Source organism: Passer montanus, unplaced genomic scaffold (genome assembly GCF_014805655.1).
Source record: "Passer montanus isolate IOZ18808 unplaced genomic scaffold, ASM1480565v1 scaffold20, whole genome shotgun sequence".
NCBI lineage: Eukaryota > Metazoa > Chordata > Aves > Passeriformes > Passeridae > Passer > Passer montanus.
In genome coordinates this window covers 7532371-7556489 of record NW_024366592.1, presented here as the reverse complement: position 1 = coordinate 7556489, position 24119 = coordinate 7532371, and the positions used below count along the sequence as shown (strand labels likewise).

At 41.1% G+C, this 24119-nt stretch overlaps 1 protein-coding gene across 1 annotated transcript in view; it reads left to right on the top strand.

The window, feature by feature from the left end:
* Positions 1 to 24119, top strand: part of STAB2 (stabilin 2) — a 79807-nt gene that overhangs the window by 849 nt on the left and 54839 nt on the right. Inside the window, exons 2-16 of the mRNA XM_039708353.1 lie at positions 1588 to 1721; positions 2646 to 2761; positions 6768 to 6853; positions 7690 to 7759; positions 9528 to 9623; positions 10740 to 10865; positions 12369 to 12565; positions 13312 to 13445; positions 17417 to 17550; positions 19111 to 19193; positions 19842 to 19991; positions 21286 to 21429; positions 22209 to 22271; positions 22364 to 22483; positions 23405 to 23458. Coding sequence (XP_039564287.1) covers positions 1588 to 1721; positions 2646 to 2761; positions 6768 to 6853; positions 7690 to 7759; positions 9528 to 9623; positions 10740 to 10865; positions 12369 to 12565; positions 13312 to 13445; positions 17417 to 17550; positions 19111 to 19193; positions 19842 to 19991; positions 21286 to 21429; positions 22209 to 22271; positions 22364 to 22483; positions 23405 to 23458 — 1707 coding nt within the window. The remainder of the gene's footprint in view (positions 1 to 1587; positions 1722 to 2645; positions 2762 to 6767; positions 6854 to 7689; positions 7760 to 9527; positions 9624 to 10739; positions 10866 to 12368; positions 12566 to 13311; positions 13446 to 17416; positions 17551 to 19110; positions 19194 to 19841; positions 19992 to 21285; positions 21430 to 22208; positions 22272 to 22363; positions 22484 to 23404; positions 23459 to 24119) is intronic.

Here is a 24119-nt window from a genome sequence, read left to right as displayed (position 1 = left end):
AGGAAACAAAAAGACAGAGAGGAATTGGAAGGGGGAAAACACTCAGGTGTTTTGTTGCTATTGTTGTGGGTTGGTTGCAGTTTTTAAATGGAAACATACATTGAAATGTACAAAAAGTACTGAGAAATATGTTTTTCTTAAAAAAAATACTAAAAGAAGAGTCACTAAAAAGTCAGCCTTGTTCCATTTTCTCTAAAAACAAAACGGAAAAATGAAAAATAGCGAGAAAATAGAAATACTGTTAGCATTCCAAAACAAATAGTGTTTTAGAGATGGTGGTAGAGAAAGGGCATAAGTTATTTTTATTTAAATTTTTCCTTTTCAAAACACTCAATGAAATTTATTGTTCCAAAAACGAAATTTTGTGGAGTGATTTTTTGATGAAAAGCAAATTTCTTTTCAAGCTGTATTCACATTATGCTCATATCTGGGAAAAAGGTCACATTTTTACTTCAAAGACACCTGAAAAGCATCTACACAACAAAAGGGTTTCACTACCCAAATATTTCAATGTTACCCAGACCAGATTTCAACAGTGCACTTATGAAAACTAAAATTTGACAACTGAATAGATGTTGAAATGTGCTTGCATGTGGATGGTGGCAATCACATAGAGTGGCTCAGAGGTTATGAAGCTAAATCTCCTTATCAGTGTCTGTGATCCATCCTCACACCCTTTGCTGCTGAAATGTCCAGCTGTAAATCTGAGAAACTGCTGAGTGAGGGCTTCATCCAGGACCACCATGGGACATGTAGAAATCCTGCCCACAGTGCCAGGGTCCCCACCCAGACCAGCTGTGAGGTTCTGCAGAGGCTGCAGCATCCCATGAGTGCCCAGAAGGTCCAGGACCCTCTGGACTGCACAGGGTTATGTAGCTGGTTTTTAAAAACCATACTCCGAATTGGGTAATTTCTCACCATTCGTGAATGAGGAACTTGCTTCTACAAACACCAATAAGAAGGAAGATAAAGCCAACATTAGATGCAGTTCAGCAAGGACTTATTGCTTTAAAATAGACACATAAAAACAGGTTAAAAACAAACAAACAGAATGAGGCTGCTCTTCTCTGGGTGCTGTGGTGGGGTCAGGCCCAAAATCTCCACCAGATTTGAATGCAAAGCAAGATGTCATTCTTTGACACCAGTCTGAAAACACCAGCCATAGCCCTTTAGATCAGTATGGAGGTTCTGATTTAATTGTGCCTCCTCCACACCTTGTTTAATTTTGCCTTTGAGTGGGGAAGGCACTTGTCAGCAGCTTTGGAACTAACGCTCTCTAGGCTGATGCTGTCTCTGTAACTTGGCTTTTAAGTCTGACAAACTTAGCATTTGTTGATAAAGCGCTGTTAGGAAAAATATTACACTTAGAAGGGTCTATCCTGCAGTGGTTGCACATATTTTGTGCAGACAAAGCCCTGCACAGCACTAATATGTGGTCTATTTCCTAGTTTACTCCAAAACAAGGAGCTCCTGCTGAACAGAAAAAGCTGTGAGTGAGCACAAAGCTGAGTTAAACTTGTCATTTTTCAGCAATGTCACTTGGGGTAGTGTCTTTCCTTCTTGTTAATTATTCTGCTCCTGTTGCAGGTGAAGAAGCAATGTGATCAAAAGCTGCTCATTAGAATAAAAACCAAATGTGTACCTTGCTCTTTAAACCTTGACACCCAGTGCCCTGCTGGTTACACCAAAATTACCAATGGGACTGGGACACCAGACTGCAGGTATCTCCTCTGTCAGAGCTTTTCTCATTAATATTGTTTTCTAATATTAAGTAATATTAATTAATATTATTTTTCTAATCTTAATATTAATATTATTAATAATATTAATGTTGTATTTAACATTCATTTTCTAATATTAATATTACTATTGTTTATAATATTAATTATAAAATATTAATACACTTCAAAAATTCTCTAGTCTGTGCAATTTTCTTACAAACATTTACCATTGGTTTCACCAACTCTAGAACTCAAGCTGCATTAAGGGTATTTCATGCTTGAAGTTAAACAGCAAGTGATGTAAGAGGAAAATAAACATTGCTATTGATGGTCTAACAGATTTTCTCTTGAATAAAATCATAGTCTCTTTTATATTTATTCTGCATACTAGATATGAATGATACAAAAATATATTATAAATTTATATATTGTATTTAGGTGGTAATCTTTATATCACATAAAGTATTTTTCACACTTCTAGATCAGGGAGTTGTGGGGGTGAAGGGCAGGAAGAGATAGTTCAAAACCTATTTGACATCTTGCCATTCTGACTGGGGGGAAAATGCAGTATTTTAGAGAAAATATAAGTACTTTAGAAAAATGTAACTATTTTGAACTTACTTAGAATTTAAAGAACCTTGATATTAAGCAATTTTTAAAATACTGTTTCAAATCAAAAATTAGAGAAATGTGCTGTATTTAGGCCTGTGTGGGAAGATAAATACACTGTTCAAAAAAAACAGCTCCAAGGATCTTTTCAGACCTTGACATTCAATGCATGTTTTAAGGAAGAAGAAAAAAAATGTATATAACCAAACTTAAAGTTCTCTTTTCTGCCACTGAAAGGAGAAGAATTTAAGAATTTCATTTTCCCCCACAGGAGGCTTTTAAGTACTTTAAAGAAGCTCTAACTTTTTCCCACAGGTATTACCTGGAAATTAAAACACTCACACTTTCTTTTCCGGGCTGTCGGCACCGTTGTGTGAAGGAATTTGAACAACCTGAGTGCTGCCAGGGACACTGGGGCCCAGACTGCATGGGTGAGTTGTTTTGGGGTTTTATTTTCATACAGAATTTGAACAGAAATAAAGCAGCAACATTTCTTCTTTTCAGAAACAATTGCTCTAAGAAGTTTGTTATTCAGAGCTTGTTATAAAAGTAGAAATAAATAGCAGTTTTCAGCTAAAATTTAGGGGATTTGAATGAAAAATAGATATTCAAATTTTCATTTACAAAGAAAAATTCATAGAAAAATGTAAAGAGCCTCAGAAAACCTCCTAGATTTTGAGATTTTCAAAACAAATCATTGAAGTCAATGCCTGCAAAATTATTTCATTCAGGAGGATCACCAAAATGGATTTTAAAAATTAAGATTTTCAAACCACAAATTGAATGTTTCATTTTATGCCAAAACCACCTTCATCTGCATCTGAAATATTTCCAAATATCTTTAATTCTTGATTTTCTGGTGCAGGGAGGATCTTTTCTTTTAACTACACTTAAAACTATTTCTTTAACTGCCTGTGAATGCTGAAGGCCATTACTGAATCAAGAGAATCAGGAGTGCCTGCCCTCCTGCTGCCCCTTTTCTCAGGAAAAGCTTTTCAGCATCTCCACAAATGCATCAAACCTCAGGCTACCAAGATGGGCATCCAGACCCACAGAGGAAGTTTCCCTGCCCAGCCAGAGTGTTTCCTCCTTTAGCTGATGGCTTCAAGGTCTGTTTCAATGTCTGTGAAGTCCTTTGTCCACAAAACAGATTTAAAAAAATATATAATTTTAGCCCAAGCTGTTATTTAAACACCAATGATTTATCTACTAAAGGCAAACAGTAGATGAATGGATAAGTCACACCAGTGATTTATCTACTAGAGGAAAGCAGTCAAACTGCAGCTCACAGCTGCTTCAAGAGAAAAGCCAGGCAAAGAGCTGAGTGCACAGTGAGTGGCCATGTCTTCTGAAGAGAGTCACTTGTGGGGTGGTTTCACCTCCCCAACTCCAAGTGCAGCCCAAGAGCTCATCCTGCCTTTATCAGGGTGCTCTGGGCAGCCACATGAGGGGCAGCAGTATTTCTGGAGAGGGGCAGAGCCCCCTGCCCCAGAGCCAGAGCCCTGCCTGCACCACTGTGTGAAGGAGGCTGCCAAGGCAAGGAAACCCTCTCTTCCTTTGGACAAACTTCCTGACCCCAAAAAGCAAAGAATCAAGGTCTCAGCATTGTTTCTGCATTCATTTGGAGGGAAAAAAAATAGTTATCGCTACATTATCACAACCTCTGTAATAGAATACAGCACAAGTTGTAGTATTTGGAGGAAAAGCAGTCCTTCCTGAGGCTGGGCAAAAATCCCTGACTAGGGGTTTGCTTTACGTTTATCATCTGATGGCAAGGACAAAATTAGGTCTTAAATAGCACTCTGACTTCCTTAAATGATAGCACATGCTGAAACACACAGTGTGAATGAAAGATCTTTTGTCACCTTCCCTCCCCACGAAGCAGACCAAGCCATTCAACTGCGCACCATCCCCTCTGCAAAAAGTCATAAAGTCAAAAAGAGAAAAGCACAGGATCAGAAAAGATCCAGGGGGAAAGAGCACAGCCTTTCAACACTGCCAGTATCATCCAGCCGCAGGTACTACAGCTGGTGGGGCTCAGGTGCAGCAGGAGCTGCTCCCTACCCCAGCACAAGTTCCCATTCTGGGCAAATATTTCCAGAAAAGCTCCTAAGAAAAGCCTAGATACCAGCTGAAAGGTGTATGGCATGGCCAACTAGATAGAAAGGACTGTAAGAATAAAGGGGGGGGAAATGTTCAAAGAAAAAAATAAAGGCCAAGAGTAAAGATACTAAATTTAATGCTATCAAATTATATGGTTCCAAATACTTATTTTCAAGTACTTCACTGCTTCAGCCTCACAGGGAATCGGGTAAAGAGAAGTATTTTAAGAGGCTCTATTTGATAACACTTGGAAAGTGCTGAATTAAAGTCCATGAAAGGGAAAAAATGCTGATAGATTTAGGTTCTTTTGGCTTAGATTCAAAGATTTGGCCTTCACACTCTGACTGCTGTTAAGAGATAAGCAAGAGCTTCTCTTCCTTACTGCATTTCAAAAAGCATCCTCAATAAAAGCAGAGGTCTGGCCTCTCCCCAGGGTGGCAGCAGGGGACTGTGCCAGCGCTGCTCCCGTGTCCCAGCACTGCCTCCCGTGGCCCTGCTGGTTGCAGGAAGCCTTTTATCTGCCTGGCCAAACTTGTTCAACAATCTGGTAATTTACCCCACTGCTGATAAAACTGTCCCTTGGTGCTGGTATCAAAACAAGAGACAAGATGCAGTGAAGACAAGGAGTGTAATGAATGCCGAGGGCAAAAATAAAACCTGCTTTGCCAACAATTTCAAAGTAACTTTTTATAGGAATTATACCATGAACTCTGAGTTTTCTTTGTACTTGCACATTCAACAAAGGCATCAATGCAAATATATTTTTTTCTATTCTGTGCAACTATTAAACAGTTGTCATGAATCTTTAAGATTTAGTTGTCATACGGTAGGCAGAAAACAAGATTCACTAAAAGCCACTTTAAAGATTAAAGGATATGTATTTATTACTTTCCCTCATATGTAGTTATTTAGTAACCTAAATTCTTAAAACATCTTATTATTTCAGCATGTAAGAGATAAAAAGCACTTAAATTTTAATCTTTAAATTTATTGTTTTTTCAAAAGAAGCTTAGGCAGATGCAGTAGATCTCAGACTACATTAAGGAATAAATTAAGAAATATTAACAACTGGTATAAATCCAGAGCTTTCAGTGGAATTAAGTGTACACATATGCACATCCATTTATTTGCTCATCACTCTGTCCAAATCAAATTAATTCTTACTAAAACTTCCACATTTCCTAAATACTTTAAATCAGGATTAACTTAGGCAGGGGGAGCATAAATCCAGTGCTGCCCATCCCCACCCACACAGAACAAACTCTGAGACTCTTTACAGGTAATAAATCCACTAGTAAGGTGCAGCAGAGTACCTGTGATGCCAGCAGGAGTTTGATACATTTAGATACCACCTGCATCAAAATTATGGTACTTAATGGGAATTCTAATTACAGGAAGGAAAGGCTTATGGAAGAGAGTTAATACATCATTTCCAAGGAGGGGCAGGACAGTTGTGGAAAATAAAGGTATCCCTATAGGAGAGAAAACCTGACAGAATGATCTGACTAAAAACCACTGTAATATACACTTCCTGTAGACAGCTTTTCAGTAAAGATTTGAATCTTGAAACCTTTCAGACAAAACAATTAGTCTATTTTTATTATAAATATGGTAATTTTTTTCTTATCTCATCCTGCTGGCTGGGGTTTTTTTCAGACTGTCTCACCTCCTATACTGCTGCCTGTAACCATGGTTTTAGCACCAGAGGCACTGAAGAGAATAACACATCTTTGGCACACATGTTTGATTAGTGACCATATCCCCTTGGACAGGATTTGCTTGTGAGATATTTCAATTTCCAAGATCATTTGAATAAATTATGACAGTCTTATGAAGGTAGCAGGGAAAAAGAAAAATTTCTCACGTAAAGAAAATGCAATTTTTGGTGGGGGGAAAAAAAAGCTTATTAAACCCTAACTTAGCATCAAATAAAATCCTGACTGAGAGCAAATTATCAATCCATCAGAGTTACATCAACACACAGGAGTGCTCAGACAAGCTCCACTTATGCCAGAAAAGCCAACAGCTTAGGGTGTTGCAGACAGAGGTGGATCAGCAGGAACAAAACCATATGGTACTTTAGAATAAGAGAAATATTTTTTCTTCAATCCTTTGACTACAGTCACTAGTCTAAGTTCCCAGAAAAGAGAGGGTGGTGGTGTGTGCTGATGCTAAGATTCTAGCAAAGAGATTCAGGCAGCTGCACAACAGCAGCTGTCCCCCAGAGCCCCTGCTTGGCCCAAAACCCTGCAGCTGCCAAGGTGGCCACCTGTGTGCAAGGGGAGCACAAGGCTCAGAGCAAGGTGGCTAATGCTCAAACATTGTCATTTCCAGCCTGCCCAGGAGGAGCTGCATCGCCATGCAGCGGGAGAGGACGCTGCTCACAGGGCATAGCTGGGAACGGAACGTGCGCTTGTCAGGTACGTCCTCTCTTTAAATGGAAAATAAATGCAACAATAGCAGGTAAGCTGTCCTGAGGAGTAATGTATGTTCTACTCTAGAAATAGATTAAAGGAAATATTCCAGAAACAGCAATGATGATCAGCTTGGAGTTCATTTTTTGCTTGGACTGCGTTAATTTTCACACTATTATTTCTCCAGACTTAAGCGTATTTGGGTGGAATTATTAAGAAATTCTTTCACCTTGCCTTCTTGAGACAGGTTTTTTGAGTTCCTCTGGTTTTTAAATTGTGCTGTTCCTCTGTTTTTTAAATTTTAAACTTGTGACGTTTTTCCCTAAATAGAAAGAACTTATGCATGGGGCTATACTCTCCATACATTGCTCCTTTGCTGAGAGTGCAAGGTATAGTGCTTAACCTCAGGTGAATAAACTTTTAATAACAAATTCAAATTAATCTTTTTTTACATCCTTCTCTACTGGTTCATCCTCACTTTACATCAAAAATACTCTTCTGGGGAGATAGGAAAAAGAGACAGAGGTAGAAGCAGCCAGAAAATACAACCCAACAACTGTAAGCCTGATTTGGACATTAGGCTTGATTATTGTACTTTATTGTTGTAACTTAGATATTTAGAACATCTGATTTGAAGATCTACAAATTATTTTTTAAATATATGTGGGGCCGAGATTGTTCAAAAGACAGTGTTTTCTAGATTGTGGTAGCTATTGATTGAAACTGTCATGTTATTTTCTTTTGGCAGCAAAAGCTGCTTTTTTCAGCCTGCTAAGCATGTATTTGTCTGTATAGAGATAGATGAGAAACTTAAGTTTTGATTTCCATTGTGTAATTCACAGGAAGGATTTGGTGGGACAGCCTGTGAAAAATGTGCTGAAGACAATTTATTCGGTCCTGACTGCACATCAGGTAAATTTGAACTTGTTTTATTTGATTAGGGAAAAGAAGGGAGTGAAATCTGTATTCAGACTCTAAGAAATCACAGTGAAATGGGTAGAGGGCCCAAAGAGTTCCCAGTAAGAGCTGCTGTCTGCCTCAGAGAACACAGTGGGGAAAGGAAAGAGAGCTCTTTGCTCTATTTTGTACCAGGAAGATACACAGTTCTGTTGAAAGTGTGATAAGATGTGTTTACTTTAGTTTTGGGGTTTGGATGGTTGATTAATTCACTGATTAATACATCTATCAGATGTGGAAGTCTGAAGGAGCAAGCACAGCCATGTACACTTTCTAAATCGTTTATGTATCACAAGTGTATAAATACGTATAACATTTTCCACTTTTCCTCCTTCTTAATGGTCTCTACTATTTTACCTTTCTGACCCTTGCTGAAAATTACACTGAAAAACCACAAAACTGCCTGAAAAAAAATGTAAATAGTCTTATTCTTAAGTGGTAATAGTTGCTTATCTCAAAGTAAAACTCCTTTTCTTCATTCAAGATCTATATAATGTTACTTTTGAGGCGTTTCAAATGGTCTCAATTTAAATAATCTGTGTCAGCCTTTCTACACTAATCCTACACCACTGCTGGCTCAAAGGCCCTTTTTCTACCAGCTGTCCACTGGATGCCAGTGTTGATACACAGAAATGTAACTGAGCCAGCATTTTCAGGAAAGTAGGATAATTGAATGCATTTGAAATCATAAATGTAATTATTTTCCAAGAAGTTACTGGAGGATTCAATTACATATTAATTTAAACAATATTTTACACTTCAGCTGTCAGACATTTGAGCTCCTCCAAGTGTTCTAAAATAAATAAGACATAAACAATGTCTATTTGTGGCTGCTTTTCAGTAATACCTTAGACATTCCTGATTTTTATATTATGACTATTAACATAGGTAGGAAGTTGTTAATTAATTAGTGCAGGTCATTTGCATGAACACAAGCTATGTTTTTAGGGGGAAGGGGATATGCTACATCACTGCAGCTTAAACATGAAGTCAGCAGTACAATTCTGCACCTCTTTTGGACTTTTCCAAGTGCAACTCTAAATGTCCTTTTTCAAAAGCATCATTGCCATAATTCAAACAGTTATAACTTTAAAGCTTTTTCAGAATACTTAAGGCTTCAAAAACTATTTTTAAAGAGTCTCTTAGCTGTCTGGACTGTGAATGCATCATCTTCTGTGCATATTGTCACTGGGTTTATAACCAGAATATAACCAGAAATGAGAGACTATAGGAAGAGAGAAGTCTGAGACCTCTACAGTGATTAATTATGCTTTTAACTAAATATATTCTGTTTCGGGAGGAGAAAAAAAGGTCTTAAATCTCATCTCTTCTTGAGGTTCATGAGAGATACAGAGTTGAAGCAAAACCAAGCAATAGGTTAACTGTTACTAAAGAGGTCTGTGTTGCACATTACATCCAATTTTGGCTTCAGACTGTTTGTCAAATTTTGCAAGTTTTATGACATTAGCAACAAGTCAGTTTGGTGTTTACAGTGTGTGTTCTGCAGATTTTCAGACTTGGGGCTCTTAACAGCCTTCAAAACTTCATGTGTTATTTCCTGACATGCAACTGCAAGTGCTGATCACCTCACCTACAAATTCAGGCCCTCACACTGGAGCTTGGTTTGGCCAAAGCTGCTGGCTAGGACACACCTTGCTATGAGTTATGTTGGCTTTCCAAGCACCATCCTTGTTCAGCAAAGAAAATCCATTTCTCCCTGCAGTTTGTGACTGCGTCCATGGAGTGTGCAACAGTGGCATTGCAGGGGATGGGAGCTGCACGTGCCTGTCTGGATACAAAGGGCTCCGCTGTGACCAGCGTAAGTGGCATTTTCCACAGGAAATGCATTCAACAGCTGTGATACAGGTGGAATTGGTGAGGATGAACTGATCTCAGGTTAGTCATGCAAGAGCAAGCAAACCTAGGCTGAACCTTATCATTTCTCTGGGTCTGGGTTGAAGGCACTTGAGACAGTAGTTCATGTTTGGACTCAGCTGTTTATTATTTCTCATCAGTAAAACAGTCTCACTACTGTGAGTTTGGCAGCAAGGCACAAAATGGCTAACTGTCTCTTGTTACAAGGTCTTTTAAGACTAAACTATTCAAGAACTGACACCTAGATTATTTTCCCTTTTAACCCAATAACTGATCCCAAAAAGCCCACAGCGCAGACTTTTCTGCCCAATTACAAAATGCCACCCAAACCTAAGAAGAAGAAGGAAGAAGAAGCATGAAGAAAAAACCCAGGACAACGCCCTGTGCCCTCCATCTTGCTTCCATGCACAACCTACTAAAAATCCCAAAACCTAAATTTCTCACCAAGTGATACACCTACACTACTCTCTCTAATCTATTTCACACTTTTGCGGATTCTAGTCTATCTTGAAGTCTAGGAAACTTTCTCCATGGATGAAAGTCAAAGTCAGTGCTCCCCCCTGTGACTGTGTTTGAGGGTCCCCTGGATGAGGGAAGAGATGAGAATCTTGACTCCATGTTTCAGAAGGCTGATTTATTATATTTTGATATTAGATTATATTAAAATGCTATACTAAAACTATACTAAAAAGAATAGAGAGAAAGGATGCATCAGAAAGCTAGAAAGGAATGGAATGAATAACAAAAACCTGTGACAGACCAGAGTCCTGACACAGCTGGACTGCAATTGGTCATTAAGTAAAAACAATCCACATGGATCAATGAAAGATGCACCTGTTGCATTCCACAGCAGCAGATAATTATTGTTTTTCTTTCCCTCTAAGGCTTCTCAGGAGAAAAAATCCTGGCAAAGGGATTTTCATAAAATATCACAGTGACACTCCACTGGGGGTCAGGACATCCCAGAGAGAGAAATATTCCCGGTGCCCTGGGTTTCCACAGCACCTCAAAGCCTGAGAGCGTGCAGGCACAGCTTAACCTGTCCCCCTCTGTCCCCCAGCCATAGCCGAGTGCCAGGTGCTGCGGTGCCCCGCACACTCCAGGTGTGCTGCCTCAGGGGAGGATGGAGGAGAGCTGCAATGCACGTGTCTGCCCGGCTTCCACGGGGACAGCACGCGATGTGAACGTGAGTAATTTCCACGTCTGCCCCAGTTCCTTAAATACACCACCCTCAGTGTTATTGCTCAGATATGGAACGTGCTTTTGAGCCACGTCTCACCATTTCATTTTTCTTTTGGATCGTATCCCAAAGCACAAACTAGATTCTTTCAGGAAGAAACAAAATCCTAAAATGTGCTTCAGAAGCCCATCCATCCAATTGCTAACAAGTTACAGTCCATGCAATCAGACTAAAGCTAGTCAACCCCCTTGAAACACATTAGGTGGGTACTGGGTCATCAGTGGTTACAAATCCACTGCTGTCATATTCCTCTGCTTGGCACAGTTCAGCCTCAAAGCTTGCTTCCATAACAACAGCAACCAAGGGCTTATATTTATTCAGCATCCATCATGTGACAGCTCGGTTCCGTCAGCAAGCACAAACTCTACAGGCAAGTAAAGTCCATTTTAGCTTTCCTGTTTATCATGAAACAAAGCTGATAGCATCTCAGCTACAAGTAAACTCTACCTTAGATGTGTCTTTATAGACTCAACTTGCCATTCAAGTTCAACACTGCCAGTACCATCATCATAAAGACACTGAGAGGTGTCTTCATAGATTCAACTTCCATGCCCAAATTAATTGTGTAAGAGTCCAGATTTTCTTTTCCCTACTCACTTTATGTCTTATGGTACCAGTCCTTCTTTCTAGACTAATTGCAACAAAGAATACTGTTTCATCTGGTGCTGAAAGCACAATTTAGAAGAGGTTGGCTCAGATCAGTCTTAGCTGAGGGGAAATCAAGGGAGAAAAGAGGAGAAAACAGTGAGAAGCACCACTTTTTAGGTGTCTCCAGGGCATGCCATCTTCTAGATACAACATTTGCTTAACCATAACCTAACGTGGACACAAAGGCATGAGAAGATGCTCTCCAAGCACTGCTTGGTCTTGAAAAAGAACAAGTAATGTTATTGCCTCAAAAAAATGGTTCATGGAAATAACTAGTGAACTTCTGAAGCTATCCTGAAAGCAGAAGAGTGTGGAAGACCAAAGCACTTGCTGGACAGCTTTCCATACAGCTGAACCGATGACATTATATTGTTTAACTACCGGAAAGAAAACAGTGAAGGCCTATTGTATTGAGAAATATTTTCCAACTGATCTAACATGTGCTTGAAGCTTGCATGGACCTCATACCTCCCACCTGACCTTCTCTAGTTAAAATCCACCATAGAACAAGGAAATAGTTGTGATATTTTAATGAGCACGTTACATGCTTTAATCTGTTTATAACTCGATTTGCCAAGTTAAGAGATCATTTCTGCTCAAAAGCAAACGCTTGGTTGCTATGTTAGCATAAACACATTCCTCCCTTCCATCTCCACGCGGCCACAGTACTTCAGACTTGGCTGTTATGAAAAGTTTAGTCTGCCCAGGCTTTGTTTGTCACTGAGGTGCTCTGGTAAATCCTTCTCTTCAATTTTAGAACTGTGGGCAATGATTCATTTACTTCACTCCTTTTTTCACAAGCTATCAACCCGTGCTCCAAGAAGGTCTGTGATCCTCATGCCGACTGCGTTTACCTCGGGCCAAACCAGCACAAATGCACCTGTGGAGAGGGTTACACAGGGGATGGTCAGATCTGCCTGCCCATAGACCCTTGTCAGGCAGCTCATGGCAGCTGCCCTGCACAGTCCAGCATCTGCATCTACGACGGCCCAGGAAAGGTCAGTGTAACTACCCAAGAAGAAATAATGTTCTCTCTCCTAAAAGAAGCCATGGGGGTAATGGAAACAGCTCCCAAGGAAATCACATGCTATTCCCACCTTTACCATAAGCCCTGCTGTTGACCAGTAGGGAGTCCTTTTAGCTCCTCTCTGAAAATTGGAATGGCAATAGTGTTTTTGGTTTTTCTGGGACTATTTTGGCTTTGATTTGCCTCCCCAAAATAGGGGCAACTGAAATAAATCTTCTCACAGTTAAATTTTTTCTGTCTGACACAGGGGACTTGTAGAACCAGCAGGGTTCTTATACTGGTACCACATAAACATGTCTAAATTTAGTTTATTTAGGAAAGAAGCAATCTGAGTCTTTGAAAACAATCAATGAACAGCACTTTACAAAGACTACATATTACTCATGGTGTTGGGAACTGGCTCCAATTTCTGTGTGAAAAACTCGCACCATCAAAAAAGCAAGGCTTCAAAAGGCCTGGTTTGCTTGGACATCCTGAGGAGCCAAAAAGGGATTTGATCATTCCAGGTTCTTTTGCAGTTCATGGTCATGTCTCAGTGAAGTGCACATGGCTGAAACACAGGCTGGTGTGTACAAATATAAGCTTTATATTTGTGTCTGAGCTCACCAGGTGGTTAACTAAGACACTGTGTTCAAGCCCTAGTTTCAGAAATTATGCTGAAATCCACAATTTGTGCACAGCTAATTTTCTCTCCCCTCTCACGTCCTTCTGATTTAGTCCCACTGTGAATGCAAGGAGCATTATACCAACTTTGTACCTGGGAGAGGCTGCAGCATGACGGACAGCTGTGAAACAAACAACACCTGCCACAAAAAAGCCAAATGCTTAACAGTTGCACCGGGACAGATTACGTGAGTCTTTTTGCTTATGAAATTTTCCCACAGTCTCTCCCTCCTTCCCTAGTAAACAGGCTACTAAAACAAATCCTGTAGATGGACACCTCCTGAGTTATCTTTAATGGCTTCTTTACCAAGGACAAATCACAAGATTTAATGGGGTTAGGGTCAGCCAATTAACACAGTGATAGATTTCAGCAGGCCATTTGCTAACACCTATTAAGTTTTACTTTTAAGGCACTCAGAGGTCATTTCTATACTAGTAAATAAAAGGGACCACAACCTCTTTTCTCTTCCTCAGGGCAAGCAGCATTGTCTGTCTCACAGCTAAAGTCTCTTCCAAAACAGAGTAACTGCCTCTTGGCAGCAGTCCCTGGCACATGCTCTCCCTTCAGCTGTGCCTGGGCACTGCCAGGGAAAGTGCTCCTTGGTGTGGGCCAGAAACACGCCAGGCAGCATGCTGAAAATTAATCAGCATTAATTATGGGATAGCACTGGAGCCCTGCCTCTTCTGAGTGTACTAATTCAGACACAACCAGGGAATCTGCCCCCCAAGCTGTGAAAGTAACACCAGCCCCAGCAGATTCCTTAAAACCTCGAGTCAAACAAGGGGCAAACTGGAAAACCTCTGGCAGACTTGGCTTTTGCTGTACAGAAATATGCTACATGGATGTTAGGAAAAAGGCACAGATGGCACTAAACTCTAGAATGGTCTCTTAAACCACAGAATTTGGCTTATGCATTTCCATAGCCCAGTGAGGGCAGGTACTGGGTTAAAGAGCTGTGCCTGAAATAACAGTTTTTGGGAGCTGAGAGCTTGAACATGAAGGACAATACAGGCCATTTATTGTAAGTTAGGAACAAATATTCACCTAGATCCATAGGCAGAAAGCATTCACTCAGGAGAGTATTCCCATTGCCAGTGCTTGTGCCATCATGCAGCTTTCCCTGGCAGGGTAATACCAGCATCACTTCTGCATCAGCTATTGTGCATTTCAAAGAAATTTATCTAGAATATCCCCTGGCTCTCTTCTGCACCATAGTGTGCTACTCAAACTGCTTACTGCAGACTCACACAACTCTCAGTGTTGAGTACTACTATACTGCACAACAGCAGCTGAAATTTTGAAATGAAATTCCAAATCAGGAGATTTTTCCCCGAATTAGTCACTGTTTCACCATTGTAAAACAATTTTTGAAAGCTGAGAAGTTTTGAGAATCTTAGAATTAGAAAATTAAAAATGTATTACTGGGTATGGAAAAGAACAATAAAAATTCTCTGCACATCATTCATTTAATGATATTTAACAAAAAAAATACAGAAGAATAGAGTGGGCTTGAAATAAAACTTGAGGTAAGGAAAATCCTTTTATGAAAGAGGAACTTTAAAAAGAAAAGCATTCATTTGTAAATGTGGGCTCAAAAAATAGATTCTGATAAATGACACTATAATTTGGCTGCATCTCAGATTTTAAATGTATTTTGGGAAGGCTTTTTTGGTTGTTTTTGTTTGTTTGTTTTCTAAAACACAGAGCTATAACAGAGGCCACAAAACTGCATTGTTTCCTTTCTATTTTTGTTTTGGTTTGTTTTTTTTTTAAGGATGCAGTTGTGCTATTAGCTTTCCTCACACCATTCTACTTTCTCCAGAACCAAATTATTTGTACAGGAATAAATCTCTCTTACAGGCAAAGATGTGAAAAACCCAAACATTTGATTTGTGAATATAACACAGCAACCTCCTCAAAAATCACAATTGCCTTTGTCTTATGTTCCCATGTAGATTTTTCCTGAATGAGTGCTGACAATTTCTCTGGTGTTGCTTCAGCACAGTAATCATGTTCAGCCTTGCCCAGGAGCTATGAAGCTCCAACCAGTGCAGAATTACACTGCATATTAGATCACAAACCTCTCTGGTTTCCAAGGAGAGCTGCCCTACTGTCGGTTAAACTCTATTATTTTCTCTTAATGCCACTCTTATTTTTTCTCTAGGTTTTCAAAGTCTAAATTAGTAGCTTCATAAACCAGAACTCTGTTATAGAGGGGTTTGGTAAAATGGAGACAGAAAGCTGAGCTTTCCTTTTCTAGGGAGATAGAGATTTTTTATTCCCTGAATAAGCTGAAGTAGTGAAAATTCCCATCTTTTCCTGCTGGTCTTCTCCATGCCCAGCCACATAAAGTCAATTCCTCCATCACAAGGAGTGAGGAAGCACACAGGTTGAAGTGTTCAATCCCCTGCAATAGGTGCAAATCTGGAATTGCTCAATGCTTTACTTTGGCACAAAAATCCAAACGATGTCGCTTGGAAGCCCACTCAGTTATGAGCAATATTGTCCTCAGGAGAGAAATGTCAAACCATGCAGGCATTTCTGCAGTTCACTGTGCCCCCAAAAATGATAGCCAAAAAAGTTATTATGTTTAAATGCCTGCTTCTTTATGAAAATTGGATGAAAAAGAGAGGAGAGCTTTATTTTGAAACCTGCATCTGATTTGTGCCATATTTCAAGGGTAGTTCCTTTTTTCTACTTTGCTATTCCTGAGCTCCTTTGAAGCCTCAGTTACTTTTTTCTCTATTCAGAAGTGAAAGGGAGCTACCTACAGCAATTCAGCAATATTTGCACCACCAGAAAAAATGGATCAGCTCCCAAGGAGCAGCTGTTCCTCTCTCCCAGCTGTAAACCCTTCATCCAGGCTCCACAGTCATGCTCTCTCTGCTCAAGAGATCCCCTTAGAAAGAAGTGGATTCACGCTCAGAATAGCATCCTAAAAATTTAGGTTGCTTTTAGACTGCCATTTTTACCTAGGACCAGAGTCAAAGCTTGAGACTCTTGGCCAAAATCTCAACATTCCTCTGAACCTGTGTGCAGCTCCCCAGATTGCAGGGACTTGTGGGGACTTTCCAATAATATTGCTCTCACTGGAGAACCAGCTGCAGCAGAGACCATCCATGGGAAAAAGGAGAGGGTCTGGCATCTGGCTGGGACCACTGTGGGGTGTTAGTGGCAGGGCTGTGTTCCTAACAACCAGCACATGCAAATGAGCAATTATAGAAAGGACATCTTTTGCTGACATGAAGTAATGTTCCATCTCCAGTAAAGCCATTAGGAAAAAAATATCCAGAGAGATGAACCATTGTGGTTAGAGCTTATATGAATATTGAACGTGCTGCAGACTTAATTGGGAAGGGTACTATTAATCCAGTGTCTGTCTGTCCATCTCATGGGCACTGTGACTGAGTGCTTTAGACACCCAGAGTACTGGGCCAGGCACAACTCACTGGCACCTCCCACAGGATGGAGTCCCCAGGAGACAGACAGGGTGCTACATATGAGATGCTATTTCCAGAAGAGAGACAGCAGCAGCAACACATGCATCTAAAAAAGCACAAGATTTTGTGCTGCAGTAGGGAAAAAAAAAAAAAAAAGATAATGTTAAAAGTATTAATTCCCACAATGGTGGCATTACTTAAAGGGCAGGGTAACAAAACACCACTTCGGTTTGTTGAAAGGAAAAATCTTTTTCTACAAAACCAATGCAGCTATTCCAAGGACTGATGAGATGCTATCACCTCCCTTAACTACCACTAATCCTGCCAAATCCCATGTCATGAGTGAGCTCTTCACAAAACAGACTCCCTGCTGCAGGAGTCAAACCTGACACATTTGTGCTCTGCTCTCTCCTCACAAACAGGGTAGTTTCTGTAAATTTCTGGGCTCCAGCAGCCACAACACTTTTGGGAGCAGAGGCTGCACATAGCCTCTGTTCAAATGTCCTGAAGGACAGACACTGCTGTCTCCTGGCCCAGCTAACAAGAGTCCACCATGTGAAGCAAGCAGCATCAGGCTGCCCCACACCCTGACACATTTCACAGCATGCAGAGGCAGAGAATTAACCACAGTGCACCAGTGCTTCCTGGAAATGCCTTCAGAGGAGCAATAGGTGCCAGTTTCTTGAGAGGCACAGCTAAAATCCCAATGCCTTGCCAGGTGCACGTGCCAGGGGGGCTCCGTGGGGAACGGGTTTGTGTGCTACGGGAACATCGTGGAGCGCCTCCAGGAGCTGAATGCAGAAGTGGGAGGACAGTGGCAGGGCAAGCTGACATCCAGCCTCCTGCTCATGGGTGAGTAACAACACAAGCAGAGCCCAGGGGGCTGATCCTGCCCTGTCTTCCCCCACAGCCCCTGCTAGAGGGAAGTGCCACCCACAGCACGACAACACATGTGCTGCCCACGGCAAAGACCCTCAGACCATCTGAGGCTGCTCTGCTCCTCACATCATGAGTGTGGTGTGAGGCTCTGCTCCTCACACCATGAAAAGTTCTTGCAGACTGCAAGGACTTCCAGGCAGAAGTGCTAAACCTCTTCCACAACCACTCACACATCATTTAACATCACCAGTGGATTTTGCCCCACAGTGTAACAAGTGGGGTTACCCCACTTCTCCCTGCCCCCACTGTTTTGGACAAATGGGATTTGGCCTAGAATGACCCACACTAGTCCATCAAAAGCACTGGCATTCCCAGTTACCCGGTGAACTGAACAACCTAACAGCCTTCATCATCTTCTCTATGGCCAAAAATTTGAGGCATGAACAAACACTGCTAGAATTGAGCTGGATATTTGACTTAAACTTGTAAACGTGGGGGAAAAAATCCTTCTCTTTAATATAATTTGCTCAGTCCCACAGAGCCCAGAAATTAAAATAAAGACTATGAACTCCTGAACTGAAGGAATAAGAATCCCCCATAGCTGGCCAAGGTCAAAACCTGGCAGAGACTTTCATACTCAGCACTGAAGATCAATATCCATTGCCTCAGCACTGAGAGTTCAGCTGCAGTTTCTCTATGCATTTCTCCTCACATGTCTGAAAAGTGCCCAGCATGTTGAGTTAACAACAACCCAGATTTCATGTGCTTTGGTTAAGTTTTGGACATAAATGTGCCATATGATCTACTTGCCAGAAGCTACAACAACGCATTAACCACTAACCAGGTTAACTTCAAATATGTTCACTCCACACTGCTGTTTTTCAAAAGCTAATTTATAGATGTTTTGTAGGACAGCATATTAATTTTGAGATTCTCTGCACAATACACCTGTAAAGATTTTTTCCAGTTCTGATTTTATACCTCTAGAAAAAGAGCTGAATATCAGAAATGTTTAATGCCTTCAGCTGCAGAACCAGTGGTCTCTCATGCTGCTGCCTTGGATACAGAAATAGCCTCTGGGTAGTAAATGAATTCTAATTAACTTTCAGTGCATCCAGTTTTGATTACCAATCGTATGGTTGCTGATATTTGCAGTACCAGCAGGTTATCAGCTGCATATTTCACACCCCATAGAGACTGAATTGATTTAAATCAGAAGGCTGTCTTCCTGTAAGGACACATCCCCAAAGAAGCTGCTGGTTTTGTGTCCTTGCTCTGGCCTGCATGCCACGGAATCCAGGCTGCCAGAAGCATCCTGAATGTTTTGCCTCATTTTGTGTCAAATGTGCAGCATCACCTGGATTTCACATCCCATCTGTCTCCCATCTTTTAATGGCTTCTACTTTAGAGTCTTAATATTTAATAACCAGATACTGTTATTGCTTATTCTCCCTTCACAGCTTTGCACACTCACTTTGGCAAATGAGATTTTCAATAGGCATTTAAACTTTCTTTATTCCCTCTTCTCATAAGAAAATACCTATGAATGGCAGCTGAGCACTCTGGGACCATTTACTGTGCTTGTACCAACAAACAAGGGACTCAAAGGCACAAATGTAAGTAAACAAGAGAAAAGGTTTCACAATTGGGGGATCTGGCTTCCGCAGAAATCTCATCTGTGTTGTGTTTTGATTCAGCAGATACAAATAATTTGCTCTGGTACACTTCCAGTCACATTTAAATCTAGGGCCACAGGCTGCATTTTCCCACTTTAAAGAAAAACAAAATAATTAGGTGAGTTAGGGTGAAACACTGTCACACCCCAAGCTAACTTTTGGACTGTCTTACATGGCCATGCTCAAAGTCTTTCCACTCAGTTGAGCCAGGGGTTGAACTAAGATCAGAATTTTCAGCAGCAAGGCCTGCAGGTCACCTTGTACATAAGGGGGATAATAAAAAATAATGGCTTTAGTGAAAAAAAAAAAAAAAGACTGACATGCAAGCAGCACCTTCCACTGACATCAGGACAATTCTGGAGGCACCTGCTGCTCATGCAGGGATGTAAGGGTACAATGTGAGCTCAACCAAAACCAAGAGAGGTCTCCACTGTTTTCAGACTCCATCACTTCACTTCAGGGTCAAAGATGTAATTTCAGAGTGTAACAACTGAAGAGAACAAAAAAGTATTCACCGTAAAATTTTTTAATTTTTTTTTTTAGATAAAGCCCGCATTGAAATAAATCTCTGTTCCTCTGCTTTTCTAGGTAAAGGATCTCCTGAAAAATAAACAGAAAGCCCAGTACTTCATTAAACTCCATGTTATTGCAGGTCAATTGAACACCAGTAGCTTGAACAATGCTAATGTAATATATACTTTGACTGGCAAGTCAGGAGAGGTGTCAAAGGGAGAAAAGGTAAGTGGCCTTTCAGCCTCCCACAGCCAAGATAGTGCTCTCTGCTCCCTCCACGAGGAGCAGGAAAGCTTTCTGCAGGGAGACATCAGGGTGAAGATAACTGTTGGATTAGGAAAATCCACAGCCATGGCCAGGTACTACAAGGAGTTCAAGCCAAACTTGAAACCTGACTGGCATCAAAGTTCCCACCAAATCCAGCAAAAAAAAAAGTTGCTTTAGTCATGTATCAACACTGAGTGACTTGGCAAACTAACACAGACTGGTTTAAATGTTTGCTAAAATGATGTTATCTTAAATCTGCTCAACCAACAGAGCTGGCGGGGGGACAGGGGAGGGATGTTAAGAGAGCCCAGGTGAAGTAAGAGGTGGCAGGGGGAGAAAAAACCACAGAGTTTATGCTGGAAACCTGTGAACGCTACTCACATGGAGCAGGCACTGGCTGAGCTGCAGATCCCACCTCCCAGTGAGCATCAGCAGCCCTGGAAGGAGGCAGCAGATGGAATCCCAGCAGAGAGAGAACACAGGGCAATTAACCATGGGAAATATATAGCAAAGCTCAGTGTTAGCCCAGATTACTCAACGTCAGTAATCATCAGGGCAGTCTGGTTTAAAAAAACTTGTTCTCTGTGGATGATACACTAGATTTTATAATCTGGAATTATTGGTCTTGGCCCATTATGTGTCTCTTGATGGACTGGGCCTGTGTGGAGACTGAAATCAAGTACTTCTGATGTTTTGCAGTAGATCAGTGGCATCTGGGCAGAGATATCTATTTTGTATGTTTAGTGAGTATGCACTCCATTCGTAACAGGAAAATATCATTGCTGTCTGAAGCCTGTTTGTTTCCTGAAGGCTTCAGGACAGTGCAGAATCAGCAACATTTTGTTGTTTTAAATATACATCGAATATTAGGAAATGGGTTAGAGTCCCACAAGATCATAGGAAAGGACCTTTCCAGTACAACAATATTTTGAATAATTTCCTGGCAGATTTTTATGATTAACAGTCACCACAATGCTTTCAGGCATTGAAATTCCCCTGAATTCCCCTCAGGGCCTGTCTCTATTTCTCTTCTGAATTTTGTTGTCCTGAAGCAAAAGAACATGGTCCCGATCCAAAGGAATTTTTTCCCATTTCCTTGATAAGCATTGGAAGCAATCTTTAGCCTCCCCAGATTTGAATTGTTTAGGTGTTGGCAACAGGAAGGGGGTCCTAGAATACATTCAACCTGTGTACACACTCTGCTGTCATTTCCTAATAAAGAATTCACTATCCATTGCCTGGTTTCTTTCAGGATAATCAATTAAGGATCAGAATCCAAGGAGGAAGGGGGAAAGGAAAAATTTTGCAGGGAGATATTATTGCTTCCAATGGAATTTTGCACATTATTGACAAAGCCATGGACAACGTGGGGCCAACATTTGAGAGCAGCAAAGAGGTGAGTCATAAGTTACAGACTTGCAATGTCAATCTTCCTCTTTAAATAGAGGTGAATGTGAAGGAGGGTGACTGACAGAAACTAAACAAACTCTACTGAGCCATTGCCCATCAGCTCACAGAAGCAATATTCAAAGTGAAAGGTAATGGCACAGTTTTCACAGAAAACAGACATTCACCCTTCTGCCAAGCTGGACCATGGAGGGTTTGGATGTTCTCACTGCATCTGATTGGTTCCTTGGAAAATTGGCAGCCGTGATCAGTGAATTTCACTGAATGCCAGAATCACACGGTAAAAGGAGGGACATCTGTACAGATACCAGCCAAGACTTGTATTCAAAGTTTCAATTCCTCCCCGCAAAAGGTTAATATTTAAAAAAAAAAAAAAAGTGATTTTAAATGCTTTGGGATTTTGGTGCCCAGCATAAAAGTTCCCTTCCTTATGTTGTATTTTTAAGGTTAATATTTCCTCTACCTTTTTACTCCTCTACCTTTTTACTGGGGATAAAGAGATAAAAACCCTATCCCCATACATACACAGCTGTGTTTCCTATGACCACCCAGTATTTCAGGAAATTGACAAAATCTAACAATAAACCAGCATAGCACCAGGAAAAATGTGCTGCCATCTCAGTCATTTCCAAGCACCACCAGCCCCCCAAATGAAATATATTCAATCTGTAACAACTGAGACTCACGCAATAAGTCAAGAAATGTCTCATAAGAGCTGGCAATTATTTCATATTCACAGCTAAAACAAATACTTTTATCCTATTTCAGAAAACTATAATGTCATTACTTCAAGCTGACGGAAGATACAGCAAATTTACATCTCTGATAGAGGTAAGGATCCATTAAAGCAATTACATAAAGCTACTTTCAGATGTTCTTCAACATTAATATGTAATTTCACTTTTATTTTTAAACCAAAACAGAAAACTGGCCTAGGAATGGATTTACAGCAGGACAACCAGGCTTACACAGTCTTTGTTCCAAGTAACAAGGCCCTGAGTAATATGAAGGCTGAGGTTCTGGATTACCTGCTCTCTGCAGAGGTACAGTCTTTCTATAAAGCAAATCCTTCTCAGACAGGAGATAGATAGGAGATTCATACATGCATTTTCCAGTGTTCATCTAAATTAGATCCTTTGATTGAAAGATTCATACATGCATTGCCCAGTGTTCATCTAAATTAGCTCCTATGATCAAGGTTGAAAGCCATCTCTAACAATTAAAGATCAAGACAACAACTAGAGAGGAAGAGGATCTGGATTCTCCCATCACATGTAGGGATGAAGTTCCTCTACTCCAGGCCCCCAGTCCTCTGCCTTTGCCCCTGGATTACCTGCTCTCTGCAGAGGTACAGTCTTTCTATAAAGCAAATCCTTCTCAGACAGGAGATAGATAGGAGATTCATACATGCATTTTCCAGTGTTCATCTAAATTAGCTCCTATGATCAAGGTTGAAAGCCATCTCTAACAATTAAAGATCAAGACAAAACCTAGAGAGGAAGAGGATCTGGAGTCTCCCATCACATGCAGTGATGAAGTTCCTCTACACCAGGCCCCCAGTCCTCTGCCTAGACATCCCAGCCTGGACAGGCACATGGCACAGCCCCAAAACCTCCCCTGAAATGCACCACCCTTGGTGGGAACAGTCAAGGGAAGCAGCTGCCACAAGGGTCCCACTGGATTGGGAGTCACTGCTGGAGCTGGATACTGGTATCCTGTCCCCTGGACGCCTCCTGCCTGTCCCAAACAGATGCATGACAGGCCCATATCAAAATAAAATGTGGTGTAGGGATGAGGGCATGGAATGCCAGGGTGCCTGCCACAAGCTGAGCACCACCACTGCCCCAGAGGTTTCTGGTGCACCAGCCAGTGATGCTGTTCTCATCCCCATGTCCATTCAACAAGCCAGACTGGGTTTCTGAGGCTCATTTTGGGCTAAAACAGCCTCTTTTCTGCACTGGCAGGGTTCCTGGAAGCTGCTGGAGCTGGTCCGATATCACCTTGTCTCCAACACCGAGGTGAGCACAGCTGCTCTGCCAGCCCAGAGTGCAGGAGCAAGAGCCACTGTTAGGGGTATTGTCAGGACTGCAGGTGTGAGGAGCAGGAAAAGGACTTTCTGCCATTGAAACCGAGCTACCTCTGAGCCTATTCTGCTAAAATCAGCCTCTTGTTTTTTAGAAAGATATGGTTTTTCCATCCTCTAAGCAAGCCCCCTGTTTTTCTTGGGGGGAAGTTCATCCCCACCCCAGTCTCTGTTGTGGGGAGGGAAAGGGAAGGAAAAGGAAAAGGAAAAGGAAAAGGAAAAGGAAAAGGAAAAGGAAAAGGAAAAGGAAAAGGAAAAGGAAAAGGAAAAGGAAAAGGAAAAGGAAAAGGAAAAGGAAGAAAAGAAGGGGCTGTGTCCTTAATGAAAGGCTCAGTTTATGTAATCTGATGTGGTCACTCCCAGCACAGAGAGTGGGAACAGAGGGAACACGAGAACCACGTGGACCTTCATGGTACCAGCACCACCGCAATGGGATATGGATGCAAACAGGGCTATTTTTAGAGAAAAGTATTAACATTAATTAGACTGATTGTTATAACTGGAAGAAAAAGTAATGTTCTTTTGAGCAATAAGGTCCTCACCTGCAGGAACCAGCATGCTCAGTCACGATTTGATGGCATTCACTTTGTTACACA